Below are 14,892 nucleotides of genomic sequence, written 5' to 3'. Positions count from 1 at the left end.
GACGTCTCCTTCCTTAAAACCTTCTATGATTACGTCTCTTATTGCAAGTCTTATGAGTGTTCTGACTCATCGTATACTGGCCAATTATCTAAACATATACTCGCGTTGTATATGTTAAACGCATAATACTATCGTAGCTATAAGCATCTATGTTGGCCGAATTCAAGAAAATCAGTGTCCCCTAGATTTTCTTGATTACATATCGTAACTTAAGTCTTGTGAGCATTCCGCTCACATAGACTTAATCAAACATTAAGTATATCAAACACAATATACAAGTCATACGTTATTCATCAGATATGTTTTACTATCCGGACACATATCTACTATCCAGACTAAATTCATTAGCTAGAGACACAAATTCTATATTCTCACAACTATACGTATTCATTCACCTCATAGCCTAGATCACAGCTTGCTCGCGAGCATCTCACTTCCGTCTCAGAGTTCTGGTCTAGGTATACTCACATTAAAAACAAAACTCTTTGAAAACTCTTTCAAATAAAACGACTCATTTAAAAATTTCATTTAAATCTTAGCAAAATTGTGCACTAGGGTGATGACGTCTCTCATCCCCAAAGAGTTGCCACATCTCACCTCTTCGTCTGAACATAATGCATATGATGCATGTCTTATTAATGCATGTATTGATGTATGTAGTGATGCATTTCTATCAATGTCGTGGCAATTATCAATGACTATTACGGGTCTAGGCACAATTATGCTTTTAGAATCGTTGAAACAAATAACTTTTAAAAGTTATAAACTTCGAGTTTTGTAAGTTCTCTAGACCTTTAAACTCTGCTTCTGGAAAGTTCCTCAACTTCTACAACTTTGCATTCCTTCTTCTCACTCTTTCTGAAATTTCGATCGATCGAATCCAATAACATCGCTCATGCTATCTGGTGCTAAGCACGCATGTATGTATAACATCAAATCGCAATCATAATAATTATTTTCTATTCAGAGGAGGCAATACATCTCCCAGAATCTTCATTTCAAATGCATATCATATATGCACGTCTCATCAAAACAATGTATACGTATATATCTCGTATATACGTGTCACAAGAAACAAGTAAGCATTTCACAAATCAACTTATCATACTTATCTCAAATCAAATCACACTAACGACTTGGATCAGACAAACCCCAACTCTATAGCTGCAGTAGTTCCTAGGTTACTCAACCGACAAACACATTTTAGCAGAGGTAACTGGACCAACTGCTCTGATACCACAATTGTCACGACCCAAATTATTGAGCCGAGACCGGCGCTAGGGAATGGGAGTGGTAGCTCCGAAACCCGTAGCAAGCCTAAAACCACTATTAATTTTTCGCATTTAAAATTATAATATCATATATAAACCTTTTTAGAAAATTCTTTTACATAATATAATTGTAGATATTAAAATATCATATTACAGTTTATATTCAAAACTAACTATTTGTAATCCAGATGTCTATCTAATACTGACATCTACTGACTACTGCAGCTCTAGGAACTCATGCCTGTGCATGTCCAATGACTTCTGGCACAGTGGAGATGGTTTGTCTGATCCGACTCTGCTTACCTGCAAACATCAGAGTGAGGGGTCAGTATTTGGGAAAATACTGAGTGAGTTTGCAAGTTACTTATAGTATTATTAAAACATAGCGTTACACGCTAAATACATATATAAATTTATGATTTAAACAAACATTATTAATTTTCAAAGTGTGAGTCCAACTCACTAGATACGGGGACTTCCAGACTACACCGTAGCCGAGTTCACTCTGCGTATCTAAATCATAAAGTGTGAGTCCAACTCACTGGTGGCCCAGCCACTGGTGGGCCCAGCCCACTAGATACGGGGACTTCCAGGCTACACCGTAGCCGAGTTCACTCTGCGTATCTAAATCATAACATATTATACATAGACATATTTTAATTCTTAATCATAAAGTCAGATACTTTAGACTGACTCACCAATGATCATGCAGCCTATTGACACCCAATAGGTAGTTGGTCTCTTCGGACCGCACATTAGACACTTATCTCCAAAACAACGAGTACAACAACATTCATATAGTCAAATCTATTAAACAAACAGCTTATACGAGCAGATCGTATAGATACGAGATATTTAATGACAATACTCATAATATAAGAAAATAACTTTCATAACAATAATACGCGAAAGTAAATTGCCACTCACAGTGACCGCTATCCAAAATTGCGCTATTATAATCCCGCAAGCATAAGCTCCATGCGTCGTTCTATCCCTTAGCTATTCTGGCCCGTCGATCCGGTATTTCCCCGATACGCCAGTTACTTATTCGGGTGACCTATACGTTAAATCCGTAAACGTAGGTTTAGTATCAAAACCCTAAGTTATAAACTTAGGTTATCACGATCGTATCTCAAATACGACTCTCAACTTTATCTTAATCACACCTCTCTTTTAAACGTCCTAGTTTATGTTTTGATATTCAATCAAATCGTGATTGTTTATGCGACTTGCAACTGTCTGAAATCAAGTTTCCGCGTCGCGTCAGGGTCCAGAAGGCCCGATTCGAAAATCCCCCTTTGGCGAAGGACTGCACGTTCGTGCAGCAGTGTACTGCACGTTCGTGCAGTACGCTGCACGATCGTGTACTCCACGTTCGTGTAGTGTCCTACACGAACGTGTGCTACACGTTCGTGCAGTCTGCTACACGAACGTGTACTGCACGTTCGTGCAGTCTGCTACACGAACGTGTACTGCACGTTCGTGCAGCAAACGGCTGCCAATGTGCAGCTCCGGGGTTCATTCCCCGGGCCATTTTCGACGTGCTTAAACGTCCTAACTCGATCCCGCAACGTTTAATAACATCAAAACTCAAGATTTAAACTTAAAACGTCGAATTCAAACTCAAAATCATTAAAACGGTAAAACCGCTCAAAACCCCAAATCAAAACGTCAAGCTTACCTCAATTTGAAGCTTAAAGATGATAGAGAATTGAATTCTTAATCCATCGGCGCGAGAATCACTCGATTTGGACGAGAAACGGCGAAACCGCGACGGATCGAATCCATCGTCATCTTCCTTCTCTCTTTCTCTGGATCATCTGATCCTTCTTTCTTTCCTTCTTAAGAAACATATATATATCTTGGCTAATGTACCATTTTGATCCTCCATTTCTTTAACATAAACCAATTCCCTTTTAAACTTTCTAATTTAACTAAACGGTTAAATTATTCTTTTATACGTATTATTTATATCCAATTAAATAATACTTGGCCCGAAATTATTATTTTCCGTCAATACTCTTTGAATTGCTATTCTCGAGACTTACTTGGCTAATTTACGTTTTGGCCCTAGAACTTTTCAAAAGTTACAATTTAGCCCAAAACGTATCCGCGTCCAAATTTTAAAAGGTCTCCGATTGACCCGAAACTTTTACCACATATACTATAAAACGTTTCGCGGACCTTGGCGAAATAATTTCCATTTTAAGTCATAGTGGCTAAATTACCACTTCAGTCCCTGTACTTTATTTTGCAACTTTCTTAACATACTTCCTTTCTAATTCCAATTCCACTCTAGAATTGAAATATAATGTTAAATTCTTTGCTATAATCTCTTTTAATACCGATCTACTAAAACTTATTTATCTTACTTTTATCGGAAGGCTTTCCGATATCGCCACTCTGGCGACTCAAAACTGGACACGTGGTCCAATTAGATAATTAAATATTTTGGGGTATTACACTACCTAAAATTTATCGACTGACTAATGACTACTGTTTGTAATATAAACACCTGTTCAAAATGTAATTTTTTTCACTGTTCATTAGGTGTCATTTATTAAAGGCTAAATGACTAAAAAGGGCAAACCTTTTATTAAAGTTTCACAAAATTTCAATTTTATCTAATATGTCTTAAAACACATGATTTCGTTTCAATTATATCCAAATACACAATTTTATTTATATGAAGCTGATATGTGGCATATGCCTTATCAGCACCACGTAGGCGTCACATGAAAAAAAAATTATATTATTGGATATTATTAAAATGAAATTAAATATTTCAGGACAAAGATTTTTTTTTAGTTATTTGTCTTTATTAAATGTTATATGCTTATAGCATTCAGACTTTTTTTTCCGAGCATGGTGTAATAATTTCATCAAATTACTTCATAAAGCCAAAACCATGGTTTTAATCAACAACTAATTTTTAGTACAAATGTATTGGATAATAATTACCATTTCCATCAGAAAAGATATGTAGGTACTTTAAATTAGTTTGCACAATGATAAAAAAAATACTAGTTAAATTAGTTTTTTTAAGCTAACTTTCCATTCCAATTTTAGTGCATTATATATGCATATTTTCAAAATCAGCATTCTTGAAAATTACAATGTGTAATGAAAAATTAAGTTTACAAATTTTTATTATTGGATTAATCGACTATTAAAGATAAATAAAATGGATAATAGAACAATTATATATATAATTTTACTATTTCAATATGGGAAATACTATATAAATGTTAATGGTTGAGATGACTTTAATGACCTTTTACTAAAAAAATATGTACAAATTTTACTTGTAAAGAAAATAAAACCCAACAATGTAGTATACTGATAGCTTCGGAATCTGATACTATTTTTTTTATTTTTGTAATTAAATTATATTTCAACTTAAATTCTTTTCTAAAGAGATTATGTCCGCCTTCTTACTTATACACATACTAAAAGTTTTATTCATACCAGTGAGCTATGTCTCAAATATTATTAGCAATGAACAACAAACTGTTAAGTTGTGGGGCTAAATTCTCTTGCAAACGCTTTCTACTCTCTAATTATCCCAAAAAAAGCTTTATTCATAATTTCATTGAACAAAGTTCAAGTAAAAACAATTTTATTTGTTAGCGCGTTTGATCAGAATTATTGTCAAGACAAATACTATGATTATTGTATTTATTTTATATTTTATTATATTACCATAAAAGTATATTTATACATTGATAATAATAATAAATAAGTACAGTAATATGAAAATAAAATAACTTTAGAAGGCCACACTTGTTTGAAGTCCTGTGATGAAAACTGTATTACATGGCTGGGTCGAGGCCCTATTTGTTTTTTTCGAGGCTCAATCAGTAGGGTTGGTCCGGTAGGGTGACCCGAGCCCACCAACATAGTAAGGAAAAAAATGTCAAATAGCTTCAGTAGCTGCCAGCTGGGGGAATGAGATGATAAAATGATGATATTTTGATACAGATGAAAAAGACGAGATAAAAATGTGGCTTAAGAAACAATGCCGCCTACGCAACGCGTATGAGATGCGCGTGCACTCACGGGTTCCATCCTTTTGGCTTTTATCTTGAGTATTAGTGGAAGCGTGTAAATCCTTCGATATAATAGCGCTTTGGTCCATGATCAATTATGGTTAGTTTCCCAGGTCCAAATAGCCGTTGCCCGTTAGGTAAAAGCCATCTTTTTAACCGCAGATTGATTTACGGCTATCAGTCACTTTATTTTTCTTAACCTTTCTGTACTCTCTAGATTTATGTCCTGCCCATCATATTATTCTTATTATATTCTCTTTTCACATAACTATATATTTTAATAAAATACAAAATTATCTTAGTCTAGGTCAATCACATTGGGATTAAATGGCAATTAATCATTAAATAATACTTAAATATATTTTCCCATATTTTTTACCTCATCTGTAAATCTTTTGAACATGATTAATTGATTATCAAAAAAATGTTATATTTATATAAAAAAAGTATTGAAAACTCCTCTCTTTCTACAAATACAAGAAAAATAAGAAAATATATGCTTCATATTGTCAATTTTTTTTCTTCAAAAAATCACTTATATATTGAATGAAATGAGTATTAATGATGTGGTTTATATATACCTGCAATTTTTTTTATAAAGAATAAAGTATTAGAAGTGACTTTATTACAGCAATTAAAAAAAGTTAATTCACACTGTATTTATATGATCATAGTCAATCAAAATTGACCAAATTTTATGGAATGCGAATAAAAACAAAAACGAGGAAACATGATGTTACAAGCAATGCATTGAACTTATTCTATAATCTATAGATCTCTATATTTGTCATTAGACGGGTAGTTTTTAGGTTATTTGATTTCTTTGTTTCTTTGTTTTCTTTTTCCAAAAGTATTCTCCCACTCTGTTTTAAGTTTTTAATATATATTTCTTAACGTTAAAACTTTTATTAATAACAACAAAAATTATGAATATTAATGGTTGGTTTCTCAGCACATTAAGTAAACTATTATAAAGGATATAATGAGTGCCGTAAAAACCGTCATCGAATAGGGCTGTATTAATCACCAAAAATCAACCAAATACAATTACAAAGATTATAAGAATTATAAATCTAAAATCTTGCAATTTAAAAAATATAAATCTATAAAATATAAATCTTAATACATTGTAAATCTTTAAATCTATAAAAATAATCTTCTAATACATCGGAATAACGAAGATGAAGAATATTGGAGATGCCGAAAATTCACGACAATAGACGACTTCCGAAAGATATCTTGTAGAAGCTCCATAATTGAAGAAGACCCACCTCACATAGGGTAGTAAAATTAGTAAACAAAAAAAAAAAAACTAATCACATATGATATATAACAAAATTATTTACTTAGCATTAAATAAAGGCTAAATCCATCTAGAGGCCCTTGTACTATATCATTTTTGTTCAAAAAGCTCCTGTACTATTTTTTTATTCTTCAGGTCCCTCTACTTACATAATTTTAGATTTTCAGGTCATTTTTTAGTTTTTTCCAGTCCCTCTACATACATTTTTTTGTTCCTCCAGTCCCTCAAAAGGACCTAAAAATCGGAATTTTGTCAAGTACAGGGACCTGAAGAACAAAAAAATAGTACAAGGGCTTTTTGAACAAAAATGATATAGTACAAGGGTCTCTAGATGAGTTTAGCCTTAAATAAACATGATAGTTTTTAATCAACTTTACTTTTTACTGTAAAACAATTACTTTACTTTTGTTATACTCCGTAATGTATTTTATAAACACATATCAACATATTATTTTTCACAACAAAATAATACTCTATAAATAATTATAAAAAAAAAGTCACACATTTTACTTTGTAGTGATTTGAGCACATTTTTAAAACGTATTCTAACTTTTTAATATTATGGCTCATTAATATAGTATAATTTTTAAGTTGTTTTTGGTGGATTTTAATGAATGAAATGATATCAAATTTATGCATTTGTACCAAAAATATTAATAATTACAAGATTGAATATTTTATGCTATACTTTTAAAAATATGCTTAAATTGCTATAAAGATAAAATATAAATTTATATGTTACAACAAAAAACTAAATTAGTATTAGTTATAAAATTTTAAAATTACTAGTTTTTGCAATACATATATGTACTTTTATGAAATTATAAAATAAAGTATTATTCCTAAAAAAGAAAAAAAATAACCCTAGCTATAAAATATATATAGATTATATATCAAATACGGTATGCAATTTTCAAAAAGCTTCCTATCAATATTTGATAAAACGCCAGTGCGAGCCTAACTTAATTGGTTAAAGCAACATCAAATGCATCCGGAGGTTGTGAGTTCAAATTCCACCTCTATAATTAACTTCTAACAAATGAGATTATTACACTCGGATGCTATCTATGTTAAGAAAAAATATCTGGTAAAACACATTTTTGAATTTTTACATTGTTATAATTTTCAAATTGAGTACCTCTATTTTTACTTATAAAAAAAATGGGGTTTTCGCTTTTTAAATTTTGTAAAAATTAAGTTTTTTCGTCATAGAAATAAAATACATCTATTTGACGCACTGCTAGGTGCGACTGAGATAATCTTCACACTCCTCTTTTACAAGTATTTTTTAAAATTGATCCATATACTTTATTTTTTATTAAAAATAAGTTTTTCATCATTTTTTATGTCTTGACAATGTTAAACCTTTTTTGTGATGGAAGGACCTAATTAATGTCTATAAAATTAAAAACATAAACATTCAATATAAATAAATTATTGCGTTTTGCCAAGATACTTGATTTGCAAATTATTGTAACAAGTAACCACTGATTAAATTTGCCATACGAGATCTATCAACAAAATAATTTGAGAAACATTTTAAACATTCTTTTTGTCTCAAGACCAGTTGACAGTATAGAAGAAATCAAGTCACGCAAAATAATTAACTTTTATTTAGGAAGACATAGAATCATATCACTTGATGAACTATTATAAATATAATGTTTTACTTAATTTTTTTTTTTTTGCCCATCCGATTTCCAAAACATCGTCCTGACTAATCCGGATCCGATTTGCATCGCGCATTTGGCATGATGAGTGAGTCTGGTAGTGGGGATTTTCCGCATTCACAAGACTCGAACCCGAGATCTTACTTAAGCGATATCAAACCGCTTACCACTTGAATCGACCTCCCCGTTGGTTAAAAATTATCTTTTAAACTAAAGTTAAAAAAATATTTTATTATGAAACTTACAGGTATACTCTAGTAATCATTTTTCTTTGAATGAATCTAATAATCAAATTTAGCATTGGACACTAGATTATCAAATTATTCTATATACGTAAAGCTGGGAGGGGTTAATTATATAAATTATACAACTTTTGTCAGCTTTAAGCAAAGATTACAATACTTGTCTTTTCTTTAACTTAAATCTTTATTTGATCTTCATAAGTTCTTGAATTATTCATTTTAGTGAAAAAAGTCATATTTGCCCCAAACAGTTGTGCTAAGGATCACAAATGTTTTGATGGTTTGAATACAAAAATGTCTCTGACGTTTTCAAATGGTTCCTTTAGGCCACTAATTTCTTTTTAAAAATGGTCATATATGCGCCTAACTGAACACCGTTAGACACAATCTGTTCATGGCCCGAACTCTAGTCGGTTTCGGATGGATCTTATGGGCTTTATTATTTTTATGTAAGTTTAAATCCGATCCGAGTTCGCTTTGAGCTCACTACCCAAGCCCATCTCTTTAGACATCATATATGCGGATTCCGACCCGACTTAAACGGACTTATATGAAAAATTTCATAGAAAGGAATACATAAACGTGCTCATAAGATAACGAGGTTTTTTCGAGTTCGGTCTCGAGCTGAGATTAGAAAAACATCAGTGTTCAAGCCCGATACAAGGTAAACGGACTTGGATGGGCCGAGTAAGTAGTCATGCTCATGAACATGTATAGATTTAGCTGAATTAACCGACCGAACCAAACTAAAATCTTCTTTGGTTCGTTTTTGGTTAATTTGGTCGAATTGATTTTTGGTATATGAAATTTTTGAATTAATTGAACCGACCAAATTACTCAAATACATAATGTTATTTTTATAATTTTTAGAAATTTAAATTACTGTGTAAGTTTTTTAGGATTTAGATATTAATTTTCCCTGGAATTATGTATTAATTATAAAATTAAGACTAATTTTTTTTTAAAAAAATCGATAAACCAAAATAACAAACTAAATATAATTAGGTTTGGAGGTCCCGAGCATATTCTGGTTATCTTACGGCTATTCTATTATGAATTATCTATCGTGTACAACATTAGTACTGATCGCATCACCATTAGCCCAATCAGGTCACACAAACTCATTATTATCATCAAGAAAAACAAGAGAAAATCAATGAGTGGTTCTGATGGGAACCAACTCAGTACCCTAAGTTAGAAACGGCTACACACTAAAATTATCTCAAATAAAAATAGATATATTTATGTTTATCTTCAATTATTTGCATATATTCTAAATATATAAATAGTTCAAAGCAAAGTCATTGATTTTATCTGCAACCAACAAACCCACGAGCTTTTCAAGAGTCCATCAAATACCTATCTACTTCTCTTTGTAAGTTTGTTTATCAATTTTATCCAATTTTTTTCTTTAATTTACAGTTGCGAACTGTGTGCTTTTGATTCTTAATAACTGATTGTAGTTTTTGATTTTAATGAATCTAAAATCGTTGAATTTTTTAGACTATAAGTTGATGATTTAATTGTTTTCTGGGAACTTTGTTAGGTTAAAGTTAGGTTTGTGCTATTTGGATTGTTGATTAATTTGAAGTTTTGCCTTTTGATCATGTGAAGTGTGATTGCTTTGTAAAGATTGAATTTTGAATAATAGAAGAGGAATCTTTGTTTTGAATTATTGTTTAATCTTTGAAAGTTCAGCACGTTTAGTTTTGTTTTTTGTTTTTAATTTTGTGTGTGGTGATTTTAGGAAAAATGGTGAAGAGTTATTTCAAGCAAGAGAATGATCTAGGTAATGTATTTGAAATTGGTGCATTACATAATGTTTTTGTAAGTTTTGAAATAAACTTCTGATGACTTGAGCTTTTGTGTTATCTTCAGAGAAGAGAAGGGCGGAGGCTGCTAGGATCAGGGAGAAGTACCCAGATAGAATTCCGGTGAGAATTTGATCCTGATTGCTGTGGATTCTATTTTCTCTCTCTCGATTGAAGTATCTGGTGTTTACTGTTTAGCATTGCAGATTTCCATGGTTTTATTTTATGTGATTACGGATGAATTAAAAATACTGAATTGCTTAATGTATGTGCATGATGCATGCGTTGCCATGATACTTCCATGTTTAGTGGTTGTCAGTGGTTCAAAACATGATTATAACGCACCTTGACGGCAGCTATTTATCAATTATCCAAACCCCTTCCGGCTATCATGTTAAATATACTTGTTTTCTTGATATAGAAGTAAGCAGTGCACTACATTTCTTACTATGCTTAGGGTATGGAAGTTAAGAATTTTAGAAAGTTTAGTGTTTGCAGTATTAAAATGGGACTCAACTTTCAAAGTTAAAGCTAGATATTTTTTAATATTGCGCTCAGGACTTAAAAGTGTTGTACATTAATGAACTACAAGGACAAGAAGTGTTTGTTTTGAAATAAGAGGTGTTTGCTTTAGACAAGAAGATGATTTTTGCACTTTATGATCTTATGTTATCTAATGTGTAAGTGAATTGATGTTCTCACTTCCCATTTTTTATAAATAATTTGTTCTGTATTGGAAGGTGTTTTTTTTAGAAAAGAGTAGTCCTGATGAATGCCATTCCTAAAAATCAGTAGGAAATTTTATGAAATGTTCATCCTGCAACAAGGTTTTGGGAAAGTAAATTGTAATTGGATGTGCTTTCTTCTAGGTCTATTTCTTTCACATGATGATGCTTAATTATAGATACTTTTTTTGTACTGTTTTCATACTCCAATAGCATGCTTAATATTTAGTATTCCTGATGTCAATCCAATGTTTAAAGAAGAAGATATATAGCTATGCAATAATGAATTTTTTAACATGTGCCACTTGATCCAGAAAGTGTATTGACACAATCTCAGACAAAACTTTAGTATATTGATTCTTTTGAGTATGGAAACTGTCTCTAAATGTGCTTGTGTTCATTTGAAGGTGATCGTGGAAAAAGCAGAAAGAAGCGATATACCTAACATAGATAAGAAAAAGTAAGTAGGAGTTTGTGTTTTTGATGAGCTTGGTTTCTTTATGTATCATGTTTTTCTTTTATGTTTGATCACTTAATTTAAGCAGATGAGAAACCGTTGGAGACCATGTCAATTTGTTAGCACACAATCTTAAGTGATGCACATAATAATGACATTATTCTAAATTTTGTATGGTCATTGACTCATTGCTTAAAAAGTATGTTGAATTGTAGTTGAGTAATTGTGAGGAGATGCTACTATAGCATCATCATCAAAGGGTATCTTTGTTAATCTGTTTCTAGTCAACCTAAGAAATAGATTCATTTCATTGTTAGCATCTTTAAATGAGGAATAAATAGCTGCAGTGACAATCACAAAATTTTAAAATCAAACTGCTTGTGATTATTATCAAACTGATGAATTTTAAATTCACTGATGTTTCTTTTTTGTATCTTTGGTGACTTCTAATTATGTTCATGATGGTATGAGCAATAACCTTGATATTACAATAACTGTATTTCTGATCTCATTTTGTTTGTGATAATATTTAACCCGGTCTCCATTTCCTGCCAATTCTTTCCCGTTTGCACTGTTACGCCTTACGTGGTTTGGTCAACTGTTAGATGATGCTGGAATTAGAACACTGAATCTAGGTTCTAGGATTGAATTAGCTGATGATGACTTGGATCTCTCTTAACCCTGATTTGGAAATTGCAGGTACCTTGTCCCAGCTGATCTTACTGTGGGGCAGTTTGTATATGTTATCCGCAAGAGGATTAAATTAAGTGCGGAAAAAGCAATATTTATATTTGTAGACAATGTTCTCCCACCAACAGGTAAATTGTTCATTTATGCGAACTACGTTGGTTTCGATGTGTGCATTCTTTCTGGAACTTGTGATTATCATCTAGTCTGTATTTATAGGTGCCATTATGTCTGCTATTTACGAAGAGAAGAAGGACGAAGATGGATTTCTCTATGTTACGTACAGTGGCGAGAACACATTTGGATCTGAGATCCCACTATAGGCGCAATGTGAGGTCTTACTTACTGTTTCTTTTACGTTCTCCCAAAATTTGATTCTGCAATGGTGTCGTTCCTGGAGCCCGTTCGTTTCTTTATTCTGCCTAAATTAAAAGGATCCCGACAGTGATAATTATGTAGAGTTGCATTCGCATATTGTATATATAATATGACCAAAGAACTTCCAGTGCTAAAGCTATAAGTTCCTTCATCCGATTTAAGAATTATATTTTGGAGCTTAATGTTTCCATTTGGTACAGTCTAAGGTCATCGTTCATCCCATTAAGTTCAAGTGATTCACCTGGGTGGAGTATCATGTGCTATATTTTATAGCCTTTGCTCCCTCGCACACAGCCATATTTTAAAATGCAATTTCCGAAAGGCCTAATGTCTTAAAAACCCCCGACCTTTTAGCCCTTTTTCAATCATACCCTGACGTTGAAAATTTGTCAATTTTATCCTATTTTGCATTTTTGTGTTTCAATTGTACCCTGAAAAATTAAATTAACGTCTTTTGCGTTTGGAAATTTGTTTAAAATATTCTCCATGTCTCGCATATATTAATTGTATATTTTTAAAATTTATTTAAATTTAGTTAAATTAATTAAAAATTTAAATTAGTGTTAATTTGATTATGGTTTTTAGTTAGTTTTTAAAAATAAAGGATTTATTTGTACTTTTTTGAATAAAAAAGAATTTAATTTCATGTTTAGACTTAATTAATTGAATGATTTCATCATTTAAGTAAAAAAATTAACAAAAATTAAAATATTGGGGTACAATTGAAATCGGAAAATTTAAAAGTGGGTAAAATTGACAAATTTTCAACGTCGGGGTGGAATTGAAAAAAAGTTTAAAGGTGAGGGGTTTTTGAGTGATTAGGCGTTTCCGAAAAAATACACCTGGGTGGAAGTTATTAACATTCACCTTCAATTATATATATTTGTAAAATGTATTCTGATTTTAATTGTTTGGTTCATTTCTTTGTCATCTTCCTTATCTTTGTCTCTTCTTTTTATTTCTTTCTTTTTTTCTCTTCCTATTTTTTGATTATTTTTTTGATCTCTTTTTCCTTGTATTTGTTTTAACGAGAAATTAAGCCATCAATTTGATATTATTGTAAAAAGATAGGAATATACAGAGGATAACAATAACAATAGTGGGGATGAAGATGAAAATAACTACTTTAATTATTTATGAATATATTCATTTTATTTTCTAAAATTTGGAATAATATATTTGATGATATGTTTTATTAGTTTCAGTATCAGAAACTCACTTTAATTCAGTTTGGTTTTACTATGATTAAACTTTAAGAAATTCTCACTTGTTCCTATATAGTTTCACTTTGACTTCGAAACAGTTTCATGATAATCTCTGTGATTTCAATGTAGTTTTCACTATGAGAAAATTACTTATTTGATTATGGTTTTAAATGTGATTTTGCTATTAAAATTACTGAGAATTTCATCAAAATTATGTGTATTATAGTTAAACTATAAATAATAACATTTTTCAAAATTATTGTTTTCTTATGTGTTTAAAAGCTAAAATGTACTCCCTCCGTCCCGTTTAAGAAGTCCCATATTCTATTTTGGGATGTCCCATTTAAAAAGTCTCATTACTATTTTTAAAATATTTTTCCATTGAATACCCCATTTTACCCTTATTTTAGTTATCCTAAAAGAGTTTTATGGAAAATTCCACTATCATTAATAGGGGCAAAACATGAAAAAACATGAAAAGACAAGAATAATTAATGTTTTCTTAATCTGTGTGTAAAGTCAAATGGGACTTCTAAAGTGGGACGGAGGGAGTAATACTTTACAGTTCGAGTTAGATTTAACATTTAAATTTAAAATCTGTCTTCAAAATTTTGAAAAAGAACAATTTTTTTTTATATTTCGGTAAAATCGAAAGCCGAACTAAAATGAACTTTATCATGGTAATTCGGTTTGGTTTGTATGTCTTTAAAAAACCGAATCAAATTACCGATTCCACACCCCTACTTGCAAGGTCGTAAAGCAAATCTATGCTTATACTCTCATATACTTCTAGAATCTAGATAGACATGAAAAATTGTGTCTGCGAATTTTAAACGAATCATACAGTACGTGATTGGTTTAAACACGAACACATCATAATATAATTGTCAATCAGATTTGATATATAAAACTCAAAACGACACATGTAAACATGTCTAGCTAAAGTGATGCGTTCAAACTCATTTAATTATTTAAATAATATATAAATTTACTTTTTATAATACTAATGGAATTATTACTATTAAGATAAATTCTATTGTATAAAAACACAAACATAATTTATAATTTAATAATATTTTAAATTTTATATAATC

At 31.0% G+C, this 14,892-nt stretch overlaps 1 protein-coding gene across 1 annotated transcript; it reads left to right on the top strand.

The window, feature by feature from the left end:
* The first annotated feature begins 9,796 nt into the window (after positions 1–9,796).
* LOC126679475 (autophagy-related protein 8f) lies at positions 9,797–12,775 on the top strand. Its single transcript, XM_050374515.2, has 6 exons — positions 9,797–9,910; positions 10,283–10,324; positions 10,414–10,469; positions 11,479–11,531; positions 12,228–12,346; positions 12,435–12,775. The coding sequence occupies exons 2-6, from the start codon at positions 10,288–10,290 to the stop codon at positions 12,536–12,538; spliced, it is 369 nt and encodes a 122-aa protein (XP_050230472.1). The 5' UTR covers positions 9,797–9,910; positions 10,283–10,287; the 3' UTR covers positions 12,539–12,775.
* Positions 12,776–14,892: the final 2,117 nt, after the last annotated feature.

The sequence above is a fragment of the Mercurialis annua genome, linkage group LG4 (assembly GCF_937616625.2).
Source record: "Mercurialis annua linkage group LG4, ddMerAnnu1.2, whole genome shotgun sequence".
In the NCBI taxonomy this organism is placed as follows: domain Eukaryota; kingdom Viridiplantae; phylum Streptophyta; class Magnoliopsida; order Malpighiales; family Euphorbiaceae; genus Mercurialis; species Mercurialis annua.
Note: the sequence above shows the minus strand (reverse complement) of the source record. Positions and strands in the feature narration are given on the sequence as shown.

Coding starts and splice junctions, on each gene's coding strand:
- LOC126679475 (XM_050374515.2), top strand. CDS start 10,288: ATGGTGAAGAGTTATTTCAAGCAAGAGAATGATCTAG. Junction 10,325..10,413: donor CAAGCAAGAGAATGATCTAG/GTAATGTATTTG, acceptor TGTTATCTTCAG/AGAAGAGAAGGGCGGAGGCT. Junction 11,532..12,227: donor CCTAACATAGATAAGAAAAA/GTAAGTAGGAGT, acceptor TGGAAATTGCAG/GTACCTTGTCCCAGCTGATC.